General features: G+C 38.6%; 1 protein-coding gene across 9 annotated transcripts in view; it reads left to right on the top strand.

The window, feature by feature from the left end:
- The window catches only part of tpk1 (thiamin pyrophosphokinase 1), a 62,417-nt gene that overhangs the window by 31,427 nt on the left and 5,208 nt on the right, over positions 1 to 25,782 (top strand). For 5 of the 9 annotated variants that reach the window (XM_068304164.1, XM_068304166.1, XM_068304165.1 and 2 more), the window contains 3 exons: positions 274 to 369; positions 6,283 to 6,429; positions 10,254 to 10,362. In XM_068304164.1, the coding sequence (XP_068160265.1) occupies positions 274 to 369; positions 6,283 to 6,429; positions 10,254 to 10,362 (352 nt within the window). Of the gene's footprint in view, positions 1 to 273; positions 370 to 6,282; positions 6,434 to 10,253; positions 10,363 to 25,782 lie in introns of all 9 variants that reach the window. The other 4 variants (XM_068304167.1, XM_068304171.1, XM_068304168.1 and 1 more) reach the window with 3 other exon arrangements.

Consider the following 25,782-nt stretch of genomic DNA (forward strand, 5'->3'; position numbering starts at 1 on the left):
GGTTACATGGATGCTGAGTGTCTGACTGGAGGCTGTAGATTATTCAGCAACACATCGCACAGACAGCCAGACACACCTTAAAGACTGGTTTAAACCTCTCTTCATCTCTCTATGTGTCTGGTTTTTGGTTTTCCTTGCTCTTTTATCCACCCTCTCTTATCTATGCCAAGGTTTCTGTTTTGCTACCTGTGATTGCGTACAGCTAACTGATTTTGTTTTGTTGCTTCTGTGTGTGTGCGTGTGTGTACGTCTTTACATTTTTTATTGTGGTAGGGTTGCATGCTGATAGACACACCCGACCAGGATCTTACTGACTTCACTAAGTGTCTTGCTATCATGTTGGAGGAAATTCGGAACCGGCAGTTACAGGTGAGCATCCACTACACTCCACACTCTGAGTACTTGACAGTTTATTTGTATTATTGAGGAAATAGTTTTACATGTTTGGTATGTCATTCCTTTTTTTTTGTAGAATTTTGGATGAGATGATACTACTCAAAATTGTTTCCTAGAGCCAGTTTAGTTCAGCAGAAACTCTGGAAAGAAAAGCCTCACAACCTCACAAATCATCTCATTACACTCTAAATTTTTTGTCTGCTATAGGGATCATGAGGCAGACTATCTCCTGGCCAGGGAGCAGTAAATTCCTTGGTAACCTGTTTTTAAAAAAATATTGATCTCATTATTATCCTTAAAAATAGCGGTAGTAGTTAAAGCAAACCGTTTTGTAGGTTTTAGTTGCATTAGGGAAAGAATTTACTCATCAGGTTGTTGAGATTAGCTATTTAATGGTCAATATTGGTGGATTGTCGATGATTGCAACCAGATCCGAGGTGTGAGATAGAGTGGGTGAGAGAATATGAAACATTGTGCTGCTGGAAGAGAATATGTATGCTTCCTCAACATTCCCCGAAGAAATAAGCTGCTGTACTTGCAGTTGCATCAGGCACATACGCACCTACGCATGAAGTCCAATTATAATTGTGGTATGCCTCATTTAAAATGAAGTGCTTTACATTTCTTAGCGAACCCTGTCAGTGTAAAGCGTTTTGAAAACTGAATGGAGTTTCCGCTAGTCGCTGTTTCATTTTCATTCCAACTTGTATAATTTAAGCAAAATTGTACGGAATCTACAAGAATGTCGACTATAACAAACGAAATTCTCTGTTCATGTGCATATTTATTGATTTGTCTTTCTTCTTGCCCCCCCCCCTTCCCCCACTACTGTTTCTCTAATTTATTTAGTACTAAATCTACTAGCAACATGGTGACTGATGCTTCAATCACTGCCTAGTGCCCCAATCAGTTCACACAGCTAAGGCAAACAAAAAAACCACAAAAAACTATTAATATAGAATCAGAATCAGAGTCTTTATTTGTCATGCTGACACACGTTTTCACATACGACAGTACGAAATATGTCTCTGAAGGTCCCAGTAAGCCCAGTCGATAAATAAGATAGAAAAAAGGTTAAAAATGAGAGATAAATAAGAGAACAGAGAAAAGTTAAGAATGCTAGAATGCTATAAAGTGTAAAGTGTCAATTGAAAAGTGTCTGACCAGCAAAATTTATTTACAATGTAGCAGCTTAAGTGTGTGGGTGCTCCATCTACTGCACCTGATGAAGTACCATATTGTAGCAAATCCCCTTGTGACTGTGGTGACATACGGGGCGTCGTGAGGGTGACTACAGAGCACCACAGGAGTTCAGCTGTCTAACAGCCTCTGGAAAGAAGCTGTTTCTCAGCCTGGTGGTCCTGCTCCGGATGCTCCGTAGTCTCCTGCCTAAGGGGAGGGGTTGGAACAGACTGTGTGCTGGGTAGGTGGGGTCTGTCATGATGTGGGTGGCCCTCCTTCTACACCTATTTGTGTAGATTTCTGTGGTGATAGGTAGGCCACCCCCTACAGTCCTCTGTGCAGCCTTCACAACCCTCTGCAGAGCTTACAGTATATGCAATATAGAATGCATTTGTGTTGCCACATTGTGCATTTTAACTTTGTTTTATTTTGTTTTGAAAAATGTTCTTTTGTCCTTCTCTTTTATGTTTTTTTTCTCAGCCTGGTAAATATTTACTCTGCCTTTGAACAGTCGCTGAGTGTTTGTCCATCTATCTGTCTGCTAGAGATAACAGAACGGTAATAAGGTTTCGACGTTCTACATAAGAATTGCTGATGATTACATTGTTTGTTTACCAGGATTTTTCTAATTCCTTTTTTTAAATTTTCTTCCCCATCAACAGTTTGGTTTCAGGAGCAGGTTTTGTAAAAAATATTTTTAATCATTTCATATCAAGCCTCCCCTCTTTCTCTTTTCTTCCCCAATAATTTCCATCCTCTTAGTCTATTTAAATGAATCAAATGGATCAAATGCATCGGTACAATTATAACAGATTTGCAGATTACCAAGCATTATGCTCCAGTTGGGGCTTTTAAACATTCGACGTATTAGCCCCTGAATGTTTCGTTCACACAGCTTATCGGTCGATTTAGAGAATTTATCTCTTATTATGTTGGGTGAAATGCCAAAGAAAGGAATCAGTGTCACAGTGGGTGTATCAGAATGATTTCTTCTCTGTAGTATTTTGTATGCACACGTGTGTGCGTGCGTGCGTGCATGCGTGTGTGTGTGAAAGAGAGAGAGAGGATAATTTGGTATCTGTTAACCTGTCTTTGTACATATTTGTTGAGTGCGTGTGTATTTCAACATGTGGTGTGTGTCTGGTTCTTCACACCCCTGTCCATGTTAACATTTCTGTCCTTGCTTGCTGTGCATAAGCAGCACTATTTTTTTTTCATTTTATTTGCTCTTCCTCTCATTATCTGTTCATCATGCCTATTTTTTGTTCTCTGCTCCAAGCCTGATTATTTGCTTTGGTTCCCTCAGCCAATCAAGAGACAGTGTGGTAAAATCAGATGACCCAGGTTGCTGAGTTTTATTCGTTCAGCCTTGATACTCTCTTTACACTGCTTGTTTGGATTAAACAAAAATGAAATAAGAATAAATAAGTGTTCAGAATTTTGTGTTTGCGTGTTACACTTGCACACTAGAAGTTTGTTTGAAAATGGAAAATTGATCAAACTAAAGTTTTATTGGAATGTGAAAAAATTGGCTTTCTTTTCTCTCATTTGTCCCCATTCACTTTCAACATTCTTTTGTCTTCTGGGAATGACTGACACTCCTTACTGTTGGTTTTATCCTTCAAAACCAGTCTTAATCCTTGTCCTGGTGGCCAGTTTAATCTTTCACCGCATACTTTTGTATAAAGAGACAATAACAAAGGTGTGAATTACATCATGGATGAAAGTGGACAAAGCTTTGATGAATGGTCAGGAGGGTCATACTTCATAAAGAAATAAGTAATTTTGGTGAGTTTTACGACCCGGCACAAGAAATGGTGATGCACTCGAGTTGGTTTGAATGATGAACACGTATTGAAAACTTAAAAATCTTAAATAAGGACAATCTCAGAAACAACGTGAAGCACCATGGTCTGGCAAGGTGGAGACCAAGCAAGAGTGTAGCAGCCTCTAAGCTCATAAGGGGGTTGCTCAGGTGCTGTTAAATAGGCAAAGCTGTCCAGATGCCTCCTGTTTCTCTGATTACATCTACAGTCAGGAAATGTGAAAAGAAGGCTACAAAAATAGGAAGAAAAATGTTCTGGCGGTAACAGCGAATTTCTGTGTTTGGGTTGTATTTCATTAGAAAAAAAAAACAATTATTCTGTGCCACGGATCTCCATTGTTCAAAAATTACCAAAGCACACAGTATGATCTCTCCTCGTCTCATGTTTCTTTTTTCTCTCTCCTGTAGATACAGCGGGGCATATTTCCCTACGGATACCACATTTGTTTAGAACTATGATCACAGGACCTGTCTATAAGCTTCATTACCATCCTTTGAGGACTGACATTTGTTTCCTTCTCCAATGTCTAAGAGGGTACATTTGTATGTGTTTGTAGGGTTTATCAATTAAGTACCTGATTGTGCTGCCGCTCTGCTGCCGTGATGTGTTACTACTGTAGGTCAGCAGTACTGTATTAAACTGTCTCAGAAACTAGTCCCCGACAAATGCACGTTATACTTTTGACTTTTTTGATCAACAATTGCCAAAAAGTATTTTGAAGATTTTTTTTCATCAACTAGATATCTGAAGACTGTAAGTACTTAGGGTCAACAGTCCTGAGCAATGGAGAGTGTGGAAAAGAGGTGAAGAAGCGTGAACAGGCAGGATGGTACAGGTGGAGAAGAGTTTCAGGTGTGATGTGTGATAGAAGAGTTTCAGCTAAAATGAAAGGAAAGGTGTACAAAACTGTGGTGAGACCAGCGATGTTGTTTGGTCTAGAGACAGTGTCACTGAGGAAAAGACAGGAGATGGAGCTGGAGGTAGCAGAGATGAAGATGCTGAGGTTCTCTCTGGGAGTGACCAGGATGGATAGGATCAGGAATGAGTACATCAGAGGGACAGCACATGTTAGAGGTTTTGGAGATAGAGTCAGAGAGGCCAGACTGAGATGGTTTGGACATGTCCAGAGGAGAGATAGTGAATATATTGGCAGAGGGATGCTGAGCTTTGAACTGCCAGGCAGGAGGCCTGGAGGAAGACCAAAGAGGAGGTTTATGGATGTAGTGAAAGAGTGCTCTGACCTTCTGTCATAGATCAAAGCACTAACTTTGATCTATGGTCTTACTCACACTGGCCTCCCTTGTCTTTCTATCTTATGTGTGTACAAGAGTTGAAATGTGACCTTTGCCTAGTTTTCTCAAGTTCAAGGTCATCATGTCATTTACATCACCTTTGCCGCCCGAGTAATGTGTCTTTTGTTTCATCTTTCTATCCACAAAGGTTGCAAAGATATTTGGTGGACATAAAAACAGACAAACGCTGACAATTACAATACATCAGCACTTTGGAACGGGATGTAAAAAAAGCTTCTGTTTTAGTAAAAAAAATCTGTGGAACCAATGACATTCAGTTGATAGTGTGTGATCATTATAGATTTATAGCCTGCCAACTGTTGTCTCTTGCTGATGTTGACCGTTATTACATCCCACTTCAAAGCGGTGATGTTTTGTAATTGTCAGTACTTGTCCGTTCGTCCGTCCATTTGTATTTCCACCAAATATCTACGCGACCGGGCGGCAAAGGTGATGGTTCTTTTTGTAAATATATTTGCATGTTGATAGAAATTATAACATTTAACAGCAACAGATAATAATTACAATTATTCCATTTGTTTATTTAGATATTTTCAGTGTGGTGCTGTGAAGTGTGATCGATGGTATTTGCCTCATTTTCTGCCCCAGTATGACTGTCAGTCATCACCCTGTGACACCTCTGCACTCCAGACTCTGTTGGGTTTTCAGGCTGTCAGCACTGGTGCTTGACTGCTCAGGGACTTTGTATGAGGATATAACTGCTGAGAGCTCTAAATATTTTACTTAAGGGAACTGCCGGCTGAAAGTTAAGAGCAACGTTATTTTAACTCTGAGGTTGCAGGAAATGCTATTAGTGCAAGTAATCCACTTACCTCACACAATTTGCTGTTAACATGTTCACCTCGCAAAATCAAGATGCTAATGTTTATCCTCATTTTAATGGGCCAAATCTCACTAGTTTTTTTTATCTCTCCTCCATCCCAATACTTCCTCAAATCTCTGTGTCCTTGCTGTTTACTTTTATATCTTCTTGTTCCAAAAAGCATTTGTTGTGCTTTTTTCTTTTTCTTTGTTAAGTGAAAAGAGTAATAACGTATTCTATTTTTTTGTAATTATGTGTCAGGGCAGTCCAACAATATAACTCACTATTTCAATGTTAATAGTTCTCCAATTTTTTTTTTTTTGAAGTTTATTAGACTAAGCTGAGTCACAATGTAACTACGCAAGCAATAATTGTAGGCACAATAATTTTATCCCCAGTTTTTCATGTTTTTGCATGATTTGTTTCAGAATATATGAAGGATTACTCAACAGTAATTTACAAAAATATGAAGCTTTTCATGTGTTTAATTTTTCTTTTCTTTTCACAATCTCCACTGGTCTCCATTCAAACAGCAGACTAGCAGACTTGCCAGAAAAAAAACTTGTCCCATATATGATGTAATTTCTCCCTCTCTCTCTCTCTCTCTCTCTCTCTCTCTCCATCTCTCTCTTTATCCCTCTCTCTCTCTCTCTCTCTCTCTCTCTGTGTGTGTGTGTGTGTGTGTGTGTGTGCGTGCGGGGTGTGCGTGCGTGCGTGCGTGCGTGCATGTGTTTGTCTTAATAAATTCTGTTTGTTGTTATAGGTGGATGCTATAGTGACTTTGGGCGGTCTGGCTGGTAGATTTGACCAGATCATGGCATCTGTTGAGACCCTGCACCATGCTCTGTCCATGACACAACTCCCCCTGTTGATCATACAAGGAACTAGCCTGGCTTATCTTCTCAGACCTGTAAGTGTCGACAGACCTTAAGTATATTTTGACCATACTAGACTATATAGTCTAGTATGGTCTGATTTCCTTCACTGGCGCAGTCTACTCACCACTCTTTATATTCTCCTGTCCTACAACAATTCTCTTCACCCTGCTCTGCTACCACATTAATTGGAGTGTGACATACTTTCCCTCTTTGCTAAATAATCACTTCAGGAGCCAACACACACATGTACAACCTCACTTCTCTTGTCTTTCTTCTGCTGCTTTGCACAAGAGAGAAAGAGTATATTCCAAAATAGTCTGTCCTCATCGTCAGTCATTCTCATGCTGCTTAGTTGATTGAGCTCACAAGTGGGTTGAGCAGCTGCCATTTAGGACACACGCTGCCCCTACTGCCCACCCACACATGTGTTTTTTTTAATGTTTTCTTTCTTTATGTTGCTTATTTTCAGGATCTTTAGAACAAACAACTAACTGTCACGCTTCCTGACGACACCTTGTAATGTGTTGACTAAACCATTCTCTCGTGTGCTCCCTCCTTACTTCTTGTCATTATTCCAAAGGCATGTTGTCATTTGCTGCTTCATACCTCGACACCTCCAATTAATCTTACTTCAGTGGGGGTAAATTAAGCTCGTTTCTTAACGCGGCTCCAATTCGCTGGTGACTGATGAACGCAGACGCCTGTACATGAAGGTGAACGCAACCTTCGAAAGACTCGATGCTATTTGTTCAAGTTACATCTGTAATTGAAGTGTTTACAACTTTTGCCAAATATCCTCAAGATCAGTATTCCAGTCAATCATTCATTGTCTGTATGCGGCTTATCACCAAAGATACATCAAATTCATTCATGTGACAAAGTAATGTATAGCTTGTGTAGACTTAAATGCACATGCAATAACTTAAATACAGTGTTCACATTTTGTAAATTTAGTTTCACACTGATCCAGAATATATCCAGTTAAGCAAAAGTAACTGATGAGTTCTGATTCAGCTGGATCATTTTCTGTCTTTTTTTTAATTTCCCAGTAGAGGTGTCATTATGTTATCAGACTATTTTGGTAAAAATTGGAAAATTATTGTTCTTTTTTAATCTCACTCAGGGCATTGCATGACTCTCATGTCTTTATTTTTGGGTTGACACTGTAAATGATGCACAGTTGTTTATTCCAAGTTCTTACAAAACATGAAATTGTTTTAATCAGTTAGGCTGTCAAGGCAAGGTTAAATTAACTAAATTTGGACAGAATGTAAGCACAAAGGGTTTGCACTGACTTCATCTGTTTTATTTTTATTGTCTTATTGCCATAAGCTCCACTGAGTCTCTGTCAGTGGCCTCGGAGAGAGTCACATCTACTCAAGTTAGCACCTGAAGATACTGGGTTTGGGGACAAGAAAATTCACAGTGCTGTATCAGCCCAATCCGGGATATAAATCATTCTGTAAGTGCACAGGCTCTAGGTCAAATGTACAAGTTTGTTTCCCTGATGTCCTTCTGAGGAGTGAAACTTGTCAGTACAAGAGCTGATTTAAATGATTAACTGGGGTAGCTGAGTTACGTTAAGTCGTTCCAACATCTGTTCTGTTGGAGCAAGTTTACAGTGATGTGCCATTCAGATGTGAAATAAATATGGTCATAAAATAAATATAGGCATGAGGTAAAGAACTGATCTAGGATTGTCTATTCCATATAGAAGCCAATGACAATCATCTCAATGATAACTTTTAGAAAAAGGACCAACTGAAAATAAGACCAAATAATAGTGATATTTAATAACCTAGATTTCTCTCATTAAAACAGATGCACTGGTTGCATGTTAATACATTGACTTATGCAACTCAAAGAGAACTCACTTTCTCACTGTGCCCCAAGCATGAGCATTATCATTGTTGGATCTTTTGTGAATTTTTTGTTGTTGTTAAGCATAAAAGTCAGGATTTCACATCTACAAATGTGTTAGCGCCTTTTGCATTTGTATTATTGCGTCTGAGCAATGTCCGTGGTCTAAGAAGTTGTGTTTTTGGTTTATCCGCCTGTACATATGTTCCTCCACATGGACCCAAGGATGGACCGATTACATTTTCATGCTCAGAGGTCAAGATCACTCTGACCTCACACCCATCCTATTTCTGTGAACGCAATCTCTGTAGTCCTGGAGGGAATTTCATTACACCAGGCACAAACGTTCACTTGGTGTCAAGGATGAGAAGCTTATAGGTTGGAGGAGTCAAAGATCAAGATCATCAAGGCTCTCAAAACATAACCCTTGAATGATTTTGTGAATGATTGTGTTAATTATCGCAAAATTTCAGAGCAATAAACTCTAAATTGCATGACGCAATGGGATAATTCTGCTTTAACTGATTTTTAAACTTGAAATTGAAGCTTAGAGGCACCACCAAATGTTTAGACAAATTTGAAAGACTAAATGTTGCATTCCATATAACTAAATGGTCTCACTCTTCTTTTTAATAGATTCAACAGTCTCCAGGTAACTTTTAAAATGAAACTTTCCCTGTCGGAGTGCAATCTTTATCCCCTTTCACTTCCATGTCTCGTAAAAAATGTTACTGTAGCTGTAACCAATTAATTGTGAATAAAAGCCTATGTTCTTACCCTCATTGAAAGCTGTCCAGCATAGCTTGTGGCACGTGCTGCTGCATGTGCATTTGTTTTCATTCTTTCTGTTTGTCATTTGATGCTCCTTTGGCACATTTGCACAAAGAGACTGTGTTTATGTATAGAAAACAACCTCAGGGATGTTTCCTGAACACCAAACACTCCAAAGCGTAGATATTTCCCATCATTCCTCCCCTATGGGTTCACAGCTCTGGGAAGCCACACAAAGAGAACTCCGCTTTAAACACTTTTAATGTTTCAAACTCTTAATTGATTCTGCCTCTCTTTGTTGTCTATGTGTGATTCTTTTACCTCTATCCGTCAACACTTTTGTCTTCATGTTTGAGGCTTCAGTGTTTGGCAGTTTGGAGTTTACATGGTAGTCTAGAGACATTGAAACTGCTTATGATACAACATTATCACATTTCAGTTTTTTGCTTATGATTTCATTCCAAATGTGTGACTGTGTGCTTACATGTGAGTGGTGTTTCTTTACATCTTTTTTGCTACTCTGTGAAAGAGAGAATCTTTATTTTGACCTTTACAAGTCCCAGGATCAGGCTTCATTATAACCAGTGCATTTAGACCAAACTCATTATTCAGCTTGAAGAGTTTGACACTACCTTGTGCTCACACTTGGTAATTTTAGATTTTTTTTTCTCCCCCAATTCTTAGTTTCTTAAATGGATACTGTGACATTTAAAATTCTGTTAATGACTGTTGTCTTTGTGGAATACTTTATAAAATGACTTTTTTCAGAGATGTGTCTTCAAGCTGCCCCTTCCTTTTTAGGACTGTCAAATATCTGCCTTCATTGACAGAAAATGTTCTTCCAAAGCTACAAAAATAAAACACCACAACCAATGCTGCACTGCTCAAGTGAAAATGTAGTTTGTACAGTTATGTTATATCAGTACAAAAATCTATCCATACTCTGTGACACATAGTAAATAGACTAAATGGCAACATATTATTTCTAAGTGTACGTGGGAACCAAAAAATGGGTCGCTGAATTGACAGGAGCAATAATTTATTTTATTGATCGTTGTTCACCACGGGCGGAGGAGCTCAGTTTCTCATTTATTGCTGTAAAAAGTCTTTCCTCACATTGTTTTCTCTTTTATTTTTTATGATCCTATTATTTCCACCTGTCTCTGTCTTTGGCAACAAATAGATAAATAGTCATTCATTTTCGATTGGCGCTTTGTGTTGGAAGGGCAACCACAAACTGGAGGTGAACACAGGCTTAGAGGGGGACTGGTGCAGCCTCATTCCTGCCGGTGGACCATGCCAAACAATCACCTCCGGACTCAAATGGAACCTGAGTGAGTCCTTTGTGTTTTGGATTTATCATTCAGGTGATGCTCAACAGCCAATAATTGGTCTCCAGATTTCATTGTCACAAACCTTCATTTGCAGGCTCATCAAATTATCTTGTTTTTACTCATATAAAAGCAATGCTGTATATACAAATTAATATAACGCAATGTTTTTGTTAGTTATCTGTTGTATTAACCACTACAGGACCTTTAAACTGCATTGTGTATCATTTTCAAGATATTTCCTGAGTTTTGTTAATATAACTATCCCAACACTGTCTGGGAAATAAGATGTGATGAGAATAAAGGCAGGAGAGCACGGGCCGTGTACAAGGACATTTACACATTCTTATCTAAAAAAACTTTTCTTTGAGGATCTCTCATTCAAGTTTTCCAAGTCAAGCTCGAGAAGCTCTCCAGCAGGACAAGTTGTTAGTGAAGAGGCACATGTTTGTGACTTTTGATCATTAGTGTATCTATTGCCTCTAAAGCAGTGTTTCTTAACCTTGTTGGAGGTGCCGAACCCTGCCGGTTTCATATGCTCACTCACCAAATCCTTCTCTAGTAAATCTTTGAAAATATTTTTTTTCAAATTTAAGACATAACGTATATGTTTTACTGGTGTGTTTAATGAATTGTGCATTAATGTCACCTTTTTCAAAGACCAAACCAAGACAGTGCATGAACTCACATGAAATGACCTTGCTGCAAATCAGTGTGACTTCTGCTGTTGTTATTGAGAGACCAGTTCAGACATGCGTGTCTTCACTTTCGCAAGTGCTACTCTTATGTCATTTTCACTGCAGTCTGTTTCTTTTGTTTTCCATGCAGATTAAGGAGTTGTTCCTTTATTTTTGCCAGTGCAAGACTACAGTTCCTCAACTTGACATTGCATATCATGCAGAACGCTGACTCCCATCACGTTCCATTATACAGTACATGTAAATTCACGTTGCACATATTCGTCCGACCACTTTCTTTTTTTGCTCAACATAGTTACTATGAATTAAAATATTAAGAAAGCAATCAGATGACAGACCATCATGACAGTAGAGGTAAGATCTTAAGCCCGAGCCCAAGTCCAAGCCCAACCCGGCCCGGAATTCGGGCCAAAATGTCAATCATTACGTTCGGGTCGGGTCAGATGGGGCTTTATTACCCGCGGGCTCGGGTCAGGTCGGGCTGGATTTTTTTAGGCCTGATCTTACTTCTACATGACAGGCATAAATCGACTACTGAGTGCGCAAAATCCCCTGTAGCACAGGTAGTCTAATCGATGTAGCGTGATCACCTGCAGCCAGTGATGGCTAAGGGGGGCGTGTCATCACAAATTGACACGATGTGTCAAACTTACACAGGGATAACTGTATGTTCGGCAAAAACACCCGGCACGATGTGTTGGGTGTTTTGTCTTGACCTCCGTTTCCGCCGAACCCCTGAGACCGACTCATCGAACCCTTAGGGTTCGATCGAACCCAGGTTAAGAACCACTGCTCTAAAGTCACCAGCCTGAGTAACATTTTACGTTGTTTCTAGGGAAAAAAGAATTTCATGCCACAAAATGTTTTTAACTGCTCTATATCACTGCTGCCATGCAAAGATGTGTCAATAAAAATAGTATTGAAAAAAACTCAATACATAGGCAAACCATGAATATCTTTGGTTGGTGGACAAAATATGAATTCTTGACTACAAGCAGATAAGTCTGTACCATATTTCATTTGTACCGACATAAACAGATCTGTGTTTGGAACACAGATATGTGGCCTAAAGAGAAGGTCTGTAGTCTTGATGTTCATGCTGAGCTAGAAAGATCACTCTGAACTAGAAAGACCATTCTTCTCATAGCAAAGGGGGGACTTAACATCAGATCCAGAGAAAAGAATAAAGGACCATTAGATGATGTACAGATGCTTAAATTGCTTCAGTATATTAAACTGTAATTCAAGCACGTTTCAGATCTTGAAGACGCACATACTACAATGAGCTTGTTCTATTCTTGAATATTCTGTGAAAATTCAATCAGACAGCCATCTGAGGACCCCTGTGGTCTTAGCCCCCTCTAAGCCTTATTGGCCAGCTGTGCTCTTAATGAGTTGGCACAGACTGAACTGCCATCAGTGCAAGACAACTCTGAACCTTCTGTCAGTACGTTTGCACAACGTGTCTGTTTCTCTGTTGGTGTCCACTCTCATTGTTAGTGCGTACTTTCGGGTGCGTTTCTGAGATTCTGTACACTTGAGCGAGCAGACTTGTGTTTGCGTGCTTGTTTCAACAGGCCTGTATGTGTGTTTGAACATGCCCATTTAACTTGTTTTTTGTGTGTTTTTGATCATCTACCTCTTCACACCTGTTGGATAGCCATCAGAATGATAATGACAGGGATACATGAAAGTCCTATGCAGATTAGCTAGTAATAGCAAGATGCCTAATTAATCACATGCATATTCAGAATGCTGGAAGTAATGATTTCCCATTGGGATTGTGAGGTAGGACCAGAATATGAAGGAGAAATTAGTGATAAAAGTTTTTTTTTCATCTCACATGTTCAAGTACTGCAAATGATAGGTTTTTCTTATTACTAGCTCTGCATCTAGCAGGCTGCGTTTTACCAATTCATGCATTTACTTTTGCAGTTAAAAGATGGGCGCAGACTTTCAGTGCAACTTCTTCAGGGGCTCATATCAACTGTGCTTGCTGGCATCACTCTTGGGTAACACTAAGAGTCTTTAGAAGTCCATTGAAATGATTCCACACTCTTGAATTCAAAGTCTGTCTGTAATGAAAAATGTATGATCTTTCCATAAAGAAAAAGTTGTGGGATGTCAGCCATTAAAACCTCACTGGCCCAGAGGAGGCTTTTTTTGCTTGTATTCAGACCTGATTACATTCTGCTTCAAAGCACTAATGTATTGTAATTGTCAGTGTTTGTGTATTTGTTTGTTTGTTTGTTCGTCCGTCCATCCATTCGTTCGTATATCCACCAAATAGCTTTGCAACCATTGCAGATAAAAACATGAAACAAAAAGCACATCTTTCGGGCAGCAAAGGGGGATGAAAATGAGATGATGACCTTGACCTTGAGAAAACTGGGTCAAGGTCAAATTTCAATTTTTTACACTCAGGAAGCAGATAAGATAGAAAGATGAGGGAGAAGGCCAGTGTGGGTAAGACCATAGATCAAAGCTAGTGCTTTTATCAATGCCAGTAGGTCAGAGCACTAGCTTTGATCTTTGACCTATGCAAGTAGGTCAGGGTAATTTAATTCAGGGCTGTTGCGGGATGTTGCAGTCTGTGACTGCAATGGTTCTTGTTTTTAAATTGTGCTTTAAAGAATAAAATGGTGAAATGAGTCATACTGTTGTGATCCAAAGCAGAGATTTGGGATGACTCGTCAGTTATAGAATACCCTTAGCATAAGTTCATTATATTAGGGAATAAAATTTATATTAGCTGATCAGTCATTTATTCTTTCATTCATTCATCTTCTTTACCGCTGCTTCGCTTTTGTGTGTTCAGTCATTTTAACGCAGAGGTCAAGCCCTGTATTTTTGACTTTGGCATCAATATCCTGAATCAATTGTACTTTTTTAGGTTGAGTTAATAGGTTAATAGGTTGGTTGGTTGGTTGGTTGGTTGGTTGGCGTCTTTGTAGACAAAAACAAAATATAGTCCTTTGAAGTGTGTTTCAGCTCGCAGTGTCACATATTGTGCACAGCTGTGGAAAAACTAATTGTAATTTGATGCTTTCGATGTTAATATACTTGGCATTTTTGGACTGAAAATCTAAATTAAACCCAAACCAAACATAAAAGGTTCAGTAGCACATATTGTATTCCCGTATGGGGACCTTAAAGATCTCATCAGCTCTCTTTTCTAATTAATACAACGAGAGAGACTTTTGTGAATTGAACCTTTTAAGAAATGAGGGCCTTGCAAAGTAGAGTGTGAAATATCTGCAGGAGCCTTGGAGCACATGGGTTGCTGTGGTTCTAGAAGGAAAGAGCCGAAACAGCCAACTCTTTAAGGTCATGGCAGAAATAATTAAATCAGAAAATTCCACAGACAGTTTACAAATGATGGCCTTTCCTCTGAAAGAGAAGTAGGTGAGAAGTGATGATTCAACAACCCCGTGATCACAGACTTGAATTTTCTTTCTCTTTTTTTAATGTAACTGGAAGAAAAAGGAAAAAAACCCAGCAGCCTTTATATTAAACCGGACTGGAGCATCTGGTTTATTTTTTTTTCTTGCTTAACTTTGCGATTATTATTTCAGGGTTTCATATCTGTTGTTAAATTGATTTTAATAGTTACTAACCACCTGCAGTAGAAGTGGATTTGCAAAAGCTTTGCAGAGCAGACTCTTTAGCTTGTTGGGCAAAGAGAGGTTAAAAAAATAGGTGAAGGACATTTTAGAGTGTTTCAGAACTAGTGAAGACTGCTGCTTGATTGCCATGGCTCAAGAGAGTCCTTGTTGAGACTGCTGTCGAATGAAAAATCTTGTGTGGTGAAGCTAACAATGTAGGAGGGGACTAAAAGCTTACTCACAATCGTGCTTTCTTTCCCCATTTCTTTATTAGTGACACCTGAGTTATTTATCACCTTCTGTGTGTTATTTATTTACTTTCTAACAGTTCTTAAATGTGTGTATGCACAAGCACACTATTTCTATATGTGTAGTTTGTGCAAGTGCATATTTAAAGATTGATTATTTTTAAAATGTTAGTAGAGGCCTACAGCCGTCACCTGCACCTACACCATCATGGACCCTACACTTCCATTCCTGCTTAACACATGATAAATACGCAGTATTGGAATCATTTAAAGCCTGGGAGAAAGATGGAAACATTAACATTAAATTAAAATTATTAATATATAAATACCTACAGTATTTTGTTTATTATATGGCCATAGCCTTTATTGTGATTGGTGCCTCTGTTTGCCTTAATTGCATAAGGACAATTACGTTTTCTTGAGAATAAAATGATAGACTTTGCTAATTACAGATTAATTCTCCATAATGCTTGTAGGATTGTAAACATCTTTAATCTAGAAAAGACCTAAAGGTTGAAAATGCCCCAATGTACGTCAGTACAGTGACAGAAAAACTTAATAATATGCTAATTATAAGTCAGCATTCAATTTATTAAACCTGGTACTCTCAGTTTTCACAATCATCTCCTCAGTAAAACTGTATTTTATCAACTATTTTAAAACTCAAAATGCCATCAGGAAAGGGGAACGCAGTAAATTAACTGATAGTTCTTCCTGCCTGCAGAATTCATGAATGTTGGGAAACATACAGAATGTTTTGTGTGTGTGTGTGTGTGTGTGTGTGTGTGTGTGTGTGTGTGTGTGTGTGTGTGTGTGTGTGTGTGTGTGTGTGTGTGTGTGTGTGTGTGTGTGTGTGTGTGTGTGTGTGTGTGTGTGTGTGTGTGTGTGTGTGTGTGTGTGTGTGTATGTGTGTGTGTAAATGGTACAAAATGTCCTGTTTGAAGCCAACATGTGATCTACTGGGTCTAATTCCGGTTTTGTTTTTTTCATACATGTCTCACATACAGAGTATGTGAGGTGAAATGTGTGGTGGGAGGTTCAATGACACAAAGTGAAAGGTTGACAGAGATGAGGAAAGCAACTGAGATCAGAAAAAAACGCAGTTGAGATGATGTGAAAGGGAGAGGAATAGATGCTGTATTCATTCATTTGATGTCTTACAATGCCAACACAAAACAGAAAATGAAAAAATAAGCAAAGTGTTTGGAAATGTGTAGCTCCTTTTAGTGGCAGTCAGTACACACACACACACACACACACACACACACACACACACACACACACACATAGAGTTTCAATAAGTTTTCCTTTCTTTTCTGTACACCTTTTCTCCGATCTGATAGTCTTCAGTGCTATTATTGTTCCATTGTTCCAATTATTTGATATCACATTACAGAAGATAACAGAAGGGAGGTTTTCTTGGACTAGAGTGAGTTTACACAGCAGACAGGTTAATCCTTTTCTCTGGACACTTCATCACAAGAGAAGCGTGCTGCTTTTTTGGCCAAAAGACCTGTTTTATCCGGTGTGTTTTTTTCTGTTTTACCCAACCACAGAGTATTGACAAGTCTCTGCTCAAACTTCACTGAATTATATTTAACAAGCAAAACCAGTTCAAATGTGTTGTATGTTTGGCTAAATTTATATGTAGATTTATGCAGTCTTGCTCGCTTTTTCAATTACTGAGTGGTTTCAAAATGATTATAGCGCAGACGCCATGGTATTAAAGTAATAGTATGACATTTTAGGAGAAGAGAGAATTGATATCACTGTCATATCATAAAGATGATTAGCTTAGCATAAAGACTGGGGGCAAATGGGAACAGTTAGCATAGATGATCAAAGTGTTAGTAGTGCGTCACTTGAACAAAAGCTCTTTTTAGATACCCTACTTTTGCTGCACGGTCACATTAATCTTCTTTTCCTTTCAGGGGTCACCACACCAAATCAGTTGCCTGTCTTCTGCATCCTCTTCTCTCACACCAAATACCTTCATGTCCTCTTTCACTACATCCATGAACCTCCTCTTTGGTCTTCGTCGAGGCCTCCTGCCTGGCAGTTCAAAACTCAGCATCCTTCTGCCGATATATTCATTATCTCTCTTCTGGACATGTCCAAACCATCTCAGTCTGGCCTCTCTGATTTTATCTCCAAAACCTCTAACATGTGCTGTCCCTCTGATGTACTCATTCCTGATCCTATCCTTCCTGGTCACTCCCAAAGAGAACATCAGCATCTTCATCTCTGCTACCTCCAGCCCTGTCTCCTGTCTTTTCCTCAGTGACACTGTCTCTAGACCAAACAACATTGCTGGTCTCACCACAGTTTTGTACACCTTTCCTTTCATCTTAGCTGAAACTCTTTATCACACATCACACCTGACACTTTTCTTCCCCCGTTCCATCCTGCCTGTACACGGCTGTCTGTCTTACTGCGGCTAACCTTCATTCCTCTCCTTTCCAGGACAAACCTCCACCTCTCTAGCTTCTCCTCCACCTGTTCCCTGCTCTCACTGCAGATCATAGTGTCATCTGCAAACATCATAGTCCACGGAGATTCCTGTCTAACCTCATCTGTCAGCCTGTCCATCACCATAGCGAACAAGAAGGGGCTCAGAGCTGATCCCTGATGGAGTCCCATCCCACCTGGACCTCCTCTGTCACACTTATAGCACAGCTCACCACTGTCTTACAGTCCTCATACATGTCCTGCACCGTTCTAACATACTTCTTGGCCACTCCAGACTTGCTCATACAATACCACAGTTCCTCCCTGGGCACCCTGTCATAATCTGTCTCTAGATCTACAAAAACACAATGCAGCTCCCTCTGGCCTTCTTTGTACTTCTCTGTCAACATCCTCAAAACAAATACTGCATCTGTAGTACTCTTTTTTTGACATGAAACCATACTGCTGCTCACAAATGTTCACTTCTGCCCTTAGTCTAGCTTCAACTACAGTACTCTTTTTCATAACTTCGTTGTATGGCTCATCAGCTTTATTCCTCTGTAGTTGCCACAACTACCGCATCTGCTCACTATCTAAGATCCTGTTGAACAATCCAGTCAGAAACACTGTTACACTGGCTTTTGTCCAACGATATTAACCTGGAGCAGAGTCAGAGTTCTTCCACTCCAATTTTTTAGTGGCTGCTTCTCTGCATGTGAAAGAAAGTTTAAAAACAGAAAATCAGAGTTCAGATTAAACTTCATTAACTGAGAGTGTTCTTTTCCTATAAATTATTAAAAATTTTAAGCAGTCATTTCAACTTTTCCATTTACTTCTCAATAGTTTGGGTATTCATTTGAAAAAGCTTAAAATTATTCTTCCATCCATGTTCTTGTACAGCTGCTTTTTCCACCTTGCAGGTCATGAGTGTTATCCCTATACCAGCTGACTACAGGTGAGAGGGTGGGGTATGCTCCGAATGCAACACGTCAGCCTAAACTCAGCCTAAAGATTTAGGACTGAGAATGAAAAATAGATTGTGTGTTTGAGTCTGATTTACTTCAGACGAAATTATTTAATTCAACTTGAACATATAGCATAATATGCACTCAGCACTGCTTGGTTCTCTTGAGATTTTGAAATAGGCAATGGTAAAAATCCTTGAAAGATAAAGCTTCTCAGGTCTTTAGCACTTAACCTCAGGCTGTTAATATTATTAGTTGTATGTTTAAAGGTGGAGTCTGTTACTAGTTTAATCTGAGGTTGAAGAAGGAATAGAGATGAAAAGAGAACAGGGTGATTAAAGGTGAGAATAATTCTGGCTCTCATATTAAATTTGGTATTTATGTAGTTTCAAAGGTATTGCAAAGTCCAGTAACTTGTACTTTGTTGCGAACTCAATTATTTATAGTATGAGCAATGACAGAGTCAGACCAAGGCTGTTTGTGTTCCTTGTAACCTTTGTGGACACGTTCAAATTGGGTTACCAATCAATGATCATACAAAACAATGGTGAAGTTTTTTGTACTTTTGACTGGTCATGTCCAGGCACACAGAACCCACAGCAAGCTCTTGCTGACCACAACTGTTGATTCTTGTCGCCTGCAGCAACACTTAAAGTCCCATGCAAATGGAGCCCTGACTTCCATTTTACCCTGAACATTTTTCTTTGTTGTCATGCTTTTCTTTGTCCTTGATCTAACCAGCAGAAAATGATTGGCAGTAGACCACCCACAGCAAATAACCACTGTAGCATTAATCTGGCATTAAGGGATGCCATTTTATCTGTAGAGCCATGAAAACAAAGGAATATTTGACATTTGGAAACTAGTAACACTCTTGGCTCCTGCATGGCAACATTCATATCAAACTGTGTTTATTTTGTGAGTGAATGTTCGAATACATCACTGTCTAGAGGCGGCTCACTGATACTGTTGGCTCTGCATTCAGAATTTATTTTCACTAATCATAATGTTTATCTTACAGAACCAGCTATATGCCATATTAAAACCCACAATTTCACACATAGTGTGACATCTTGGGTTTTATCCTGTTTTGCTGCAGGTAAATGGTAATGGCCTGATTTATTTCCAGTGCTTTTCAATGACACGTGCACATTAAAGATGATCTGAAAGGAAGCACTGACTTGAAATATACCAGTTATAATCTACGCACACTGAAGACCATTGTTGTATAATTTAAAATACCTACTAAATTAAGATTAAGATTCAATCAGGATTAAATTTACTTTATTGATCCCTCAGTGGGGAAATTATCTTTTTCACTTTTCATGTACACACATATGTATATATATATATATATATATATATATATATATATATATATATATATATATATATATATATATATATATATATATATATATATATATACAGTATATATGTGTTAATCACAGTACACAAAGTTAAGTACAGGCCCCTGAAACAGACACAACACACTGTAGGCATGCAATTAGTACAGTATTACAGGGGAGGTGGAGTGACGGGTCGCAACTTCGGGGTGCGCCCCAAATGAGCAGCAATTATGTATGTTATTTAAAACTTAAAGGGTTTCATGTAGGTGTATGGGCCTTTATACAACATTGGATCAAAACAATCAACCTATAATATTACTTAGCCAACATATTAATAGTGTTTTATTTGTAATGGAGATTGGGTTTGCTGGTTTGCTCTTTTTTATGTTCTATTTTCTAAAATGCTTTTCAACCCTTTAAACTTCTCAAATGCAGTTAGAACTCTCGTTAGAAAGTTGTGTCTTAACTTGAAAATCAAATCTTCTCCTTCATCCCTTATTTCATGAAGATTGCTTTCGCACAATTGCTGCAGTACATCTAGACTGATGTTGCGGAGGCTGTGAGACAAAACTTTTTCTTGGCAGTCAATAAATAGATTTGCAAAATCCCAGTGCCTTCATATTCAAAAAGGCTCAAGCTAAATAAATAGATGCACTGTGAGCTGATGATATAAAACCAACTGCATGAGTTTGAGAAAACAACAGAATGCTTTAAATCAGTCACGTTCTACACTATTTAAATGCTGACTCATTATTGCTGCTCACATCAAACAGCTTTTATGACCCATGTATGATTAAAATACAAAGTCTGTATGAAAGGTTAGGGCAGTTTCATGACGTTTGACTCTCTGGTCAATCTTATTCCTCTGTAATTTCAGACCACAAGGAAAATAATGCCTATATTGGAATGATTTTGATTCTAAAACTATTGTTTAAACTTCTGCTGTTATGGAGATGTCATGCTCAAATTTATTTTTAGGACTTTAGAATTTTCAAGGCACAATATATGTATTATCACTTAGTTTTGATTGTGACCTATACCCTGAGCTAAGCTTTTTTCCTAAGTGATGTCAGAGGTCACTGCTGACATACAGCATTTTCTACGGTATGTAAACGCAGAATTATTTCTGCATTGGCTTTGAAATACATTAGAGTCTAAATTACTGGCTGCACAGTGTGAAAATGAGCCAACCATTTCTCAGACTTTAAACGAGGTCTTTAATGAGTTATTTCCCACAATGCTTCTTATTGGCTGGGAGCTGTTATGTTCCCTGTAAAGTAAATGGAGGTCAAAAGCTATTGTCAGCAGATCAAAGTCCTTCAATGTGTGTATTTTGAGGACTTTCAAATAACCACAAAACTATTCAAACAAGTAAATAGTGAAGTTGCTATGGATAATCATGAAGGTCGTTAAGACAAAAAGACTCATATTTGTGACTGACAGTACTACTATCCTTTGTGTGTGTCTGGGTGTGTGTCCTGTGTGCTCCAATCCTCCTCAGTAATTTCTTTCTGGCTCAGCCCTCTGCCATCTGACAGCTTAATATTAAAAAGCCTTCATCCTGCAGCAACAAACAGCTAACAGCTTCTATCAGCGTGTGTGTGTTTTGAGACACCATGATGATCTAGCTTAGCGCTGATCATTGTGAACCTCACTTTTAAATAGCCATAATCCACAAATCATTTCTTGCCTATGTAGTTTCTGTTTGGGTTGCTGGACATAAATGTGTCTTCTCTTTTCTCTGTGTATATTTGGCATTACTAAAACTTTTTTGTACGAGTATGCAGATAAATTTATAAATGTGCTTGTGCATGAGTGCGTGTGTGTTACGTGTATGACAAACAGTGACATAAACTTTAGTGGACCATGAACAATGTCAGGCAGAGGAGAGTTTTATTCAACTCAGCACACATTTAAGCTGCTAGTACTTCCAGCACTGCTCCAAAACACTGTTCATGTAATGTATCAGTTCATTTTTATCTGGTTTCTACATCGGTGCACCAATGAAACATGCATACACACGATCTAAAAATAAAATTTGCACAAATACACAAGGGTGGCAGTGAGCATGGCAACAAGGTGGTGTACAATGAATGTGCTTTGAGGGTCTAGTATTTGGAGAAGGCCAAATTACTTGAAACCTATAGAAGATAGATTGTGTGTTCGTAATTGTTGCTTTAGAGCTTGCCATATTTTAGTGAAATTAGACTGAAGAAAATGTTGTTTAACATTACAAGATCAAAAGTATTGGCCTCCGCGTGACAGAATAACAGCAGCACAACTGCTAAGCATCTTCCTTTTGAGTGCACTCAAGATGCTTTCAGGGAGAGTGTTGAGTGTGGTACACCTGTACTTTGAAAATGCTCACAATGTAGTATATTTACACACCACACATAGAATAAGTTTACAATTTTAAGGCAGTATTACTTAATTTTCTTTTATTTAAGTTTTATTGTCCAGTAAAAATTATACAAGTTATTTGTTTTTACCAGTTGATTAACCACCACGTATAATTATTTAGAAGCTTTCTAGACATTTTGACATTTAGACATCTTTTTACCAGCTGTTTTTGTGCTTTGAGTACATCATGACCTTCATGAGTAGACAGCATTTGGAGATAGACAGAGTAGGTGAGGTTATTATACCAAAGACTTTTCAAGATGTTTGTGTCAATAACACAATGTTTGAGTTTGTGTAACTTACACCTGGTCATATTTGCGAATTTCCAAGTTTAGGATCAATAAAATTTAGCCATCTATCTATTTATATGCAAGACAAATGTGAGAAATGTCAAATTAATTACTCAGGATGAAAGATTTTCAATCAGTAATGTTCACTCTTTAAAGATATAATGTGACAGAACCATGTCAAACATGCACGTTTTAGCCTGAGACAACAACAGGCACATATTTCCATTTGCTCAGTTGCTCACTCTCTCTGTCACTTTCCTCAGTCCTCCTAAACAACATATTACACACTAAACATATGCTAAAACACAAGCTACTCCAAGACTGTTTATGAAATGTCATCAGGATGGTAGAGAACCTTCAAACGACCTACCAGATGGGCTTTCTTACCTCATGCTTCTGTGCTATGAAGACACAGGGATTTATGCAACATTTCAGGAAAGCAAAGGCTGTGAACACACACATCAATCCACAAACTGGTGGAACATGACTCCAGCACACATACACAAACACACAAATCCAACACAGGTGTTGGATTTTATAGAAAACAAACCTGTGAATACAGATGGACTTCAGTGGCAATGTCTATCAGAGAGCAGAAGCAACTGAGAATCTTAATTAAAAGTAAACTTTGGGCAAGATTAGAAGCATTGCCCTCAATGTTAATGAGAGCGTGTTTATAAAATGTAAAGCATCACCATGCAAATAAGATTATCTTTTAATAGGGACTGCAATAAATGTTGCATATTTTTAGTTCCTCACAGATTATGAGGATGGAGATGCACAATTCTTTGACCATTTAGACAGTCACATAGGCAGCCTAATGGGCTGATACCACATTTAGTCACAGATGAATCCATTCTGTGACCTTATTAGTACTTTTCTACAATTGCTCATGACTTTTGACCGACCTGGGAAGAACAAAAACAGTGAGTACAATACTTCAGACAGCTTCCCGACTGGCTTCTTCGCCTTGAGAGGAAGAGCTGCTTTGCCAAGGTGTTACTTTGTTGGCAGTCGCTACAGGGATTTTCCTTGTGTTCAAGTTTTAAATTAGGTTCTGTGCTGTGATATCATGTTCAAGCTGTCCAAGACACATAACCTTATTGGAATTGGATACCTTTCTGTAGCTGTGAGACAGTGGGAGAAAAACATTTTGACATGAATTCAGAAACAACAGGAATATGTTGGCAGGGCTGTCTTTAAAAGTTTTGTTTCTGCTGCTGAGATGATGCACTGCATCTAAAGGCTTAGGCAGTGTGTGCAGCTTGAGATTTTAGCATTCAGGGGACGTGCAAAAATACTGGAAAGGATTTTCAAAGCAGGGTGAAGAAATGTACTTTATCTTGTAGTCACACAGATAGATGTGTCTGACAAAGTTGGTTCATAGAGGTCTTACCCAGTGTTCCTCTCAGACATCTTCACTGTAAGATCTCTTTTCCTTATGTCTCATGCAAACACTCTACGACCTTCTCCTTTTGTCTTTATCTCTTTTCGCCTTCTCCCACCTCTGTTTTTCTGTCTGTACTCTTGTTGCCTTGTATTTTTGTCCCATTCTGTACAGAATTCTGTCTAAAGAAAGTAATCTATCCCCCTGTTTATCTCTCTGTCTTGCTTCTTTTTCATATCCCTTTTTACAAGTTCTCTCACTCTATTCCTCTGCTACATCTTTGCACATAATACCACAACAGTTTGCCCTTGCTTGTCCCCCTTTTTCTTCTCAATACACTTCTTCCCTACCTCCATTTCCTCCCTCCCTGTCTTCTTTGCTCCCACTCACAGAGGTCCAGGACAGGGGAAATGAAATGTGTACGCATTCTGTAGTTGTGCGGTGAGGCAGGGGGAAGGAAAAATGCTGTTTTATGGTTTTTATTTATTGATCTGTAGATTTCTGACATTGTGCCCATTACACAGGGGGGGATGAAGACCAGCTTAATGTGAGCTGCTGCTTGCACCCCCAGTAGAGCTTCAGACTAGTAAATAGTCCAAGAAGGAGCATACAAATATACCCAGACACATCCAGTATTGACCAGATATGTATGACCTACTAACTAAAGTGTATAGTGCAGACATGCACAAATAAACACGGTAAATGCAAGCATCATTTCATCTACTCCATATCATCAGTAAATATACTTAAACAATGACATATCCCCACAGTCATCTAATATCTAAATATATGGTTTTCTCTCCCATCTCTTTAAACTTTAGTGTCTTCACTGGTGGATTTTACATTCACAGCAGAGAGGAGTTTTCTTATCTGAAGGTCAACTTAACTGGAACGGAGTTTGTCACCTCACACTCTTAGACAAACCCAGCAGTGCCATCATAAACATTTAATGGAAGCAGCTATCATTGCACAGCAGATGGTGCTAACAGTGCTAGTGCTCATCTTGGCTCATGTCACGGCCAATAAATAGCCTTAAGAATAAGGAGAATGTCAGGTGGAGAAAATGAAGGATGCTGCTGCTTTGAAACTGCATGCTGATATGTTATGAATAGATGCAGTTTCTAAAGACGAACAGCCATATTTTCCCCTGACTTCTCAAATCTAGGAGACAGATAGTTTATTACTGGAGCACAAATTTAAGGTACATGTCACATGCCAGTCAAGGTTTTATATTTTCATTCAGTGTGATCATTGCGCACACTGATTTCAATCAACTGCTCCAACGGAAAATGAATTAGCCAGTGAAAGAGAAATGTTCATCTTATGGTTTTAACGCCTCGCCTAAAGCTTAAGTAGGTCACCTATGAGTAAATCCAAGGAGAATTTAGTATTACTGTTCACTTTGTAACATGTTTGTGAGGGGTTTTTTTTTAATTGCATTGCTTATTACCTTAGGGCATGTAAGTAAAATAAATATCTCCTGTGTTAAACTGTCTGACGAGCCAAATGAGAGATTGCAAGACATATAATATTCTATATTCATTTTAGATTGTGTGACCCACAGAAATCTGATTCCTCTACTTTTTTATTTGTTAATCTATAATGTGAGCTTTTTCATCATTTTATTTTTCATCATTTTTTTCATAGTTGGAAGCTTTACATAGAGACCAGCTGCCATCACTGCAGACTAGATTGAGATTGCCAGGCACATAGCACAGATATATTTCAGTCTTATATTTTTTAGGGAAGATGTATTGTTTGTTCTCTTCCTGTAAATCTGTTTTGTTTACACTGCTGCTACATTGTCCTTGGATCACACTATTTAATATCTCTATTACATTTTTCTTTCCTGTCTTACCTTGAATAAACAGCAGGAAAACGGTATAATATGTGTGGAAGTCATGTAACATTCGGCTCGTTCCAGGAATTGGAGAGTTTAATATTGAAAGAAAATAATTTATAGAAAATGTTTTTCTCTCTCAAACTGTGACTCATGATGAAATCCGATCACACACTGCTCTAAAGGTGCAGAG

The sequence above is a fragment of the Antennarius striatus genome, chromosome 20, assembly GCF_040054535.1.
Source record: "Antennarius striatus isolate MH-2024 chromosome 20, ASM4005453v1, whole genome shotgun sequence".
Taxonomy (NCBI): Eukaryota; Metazoa; Chordata; class Actinopteri; order Lophiiformes; family Antennariidae; genus Antennarius; species Antennarius striatus.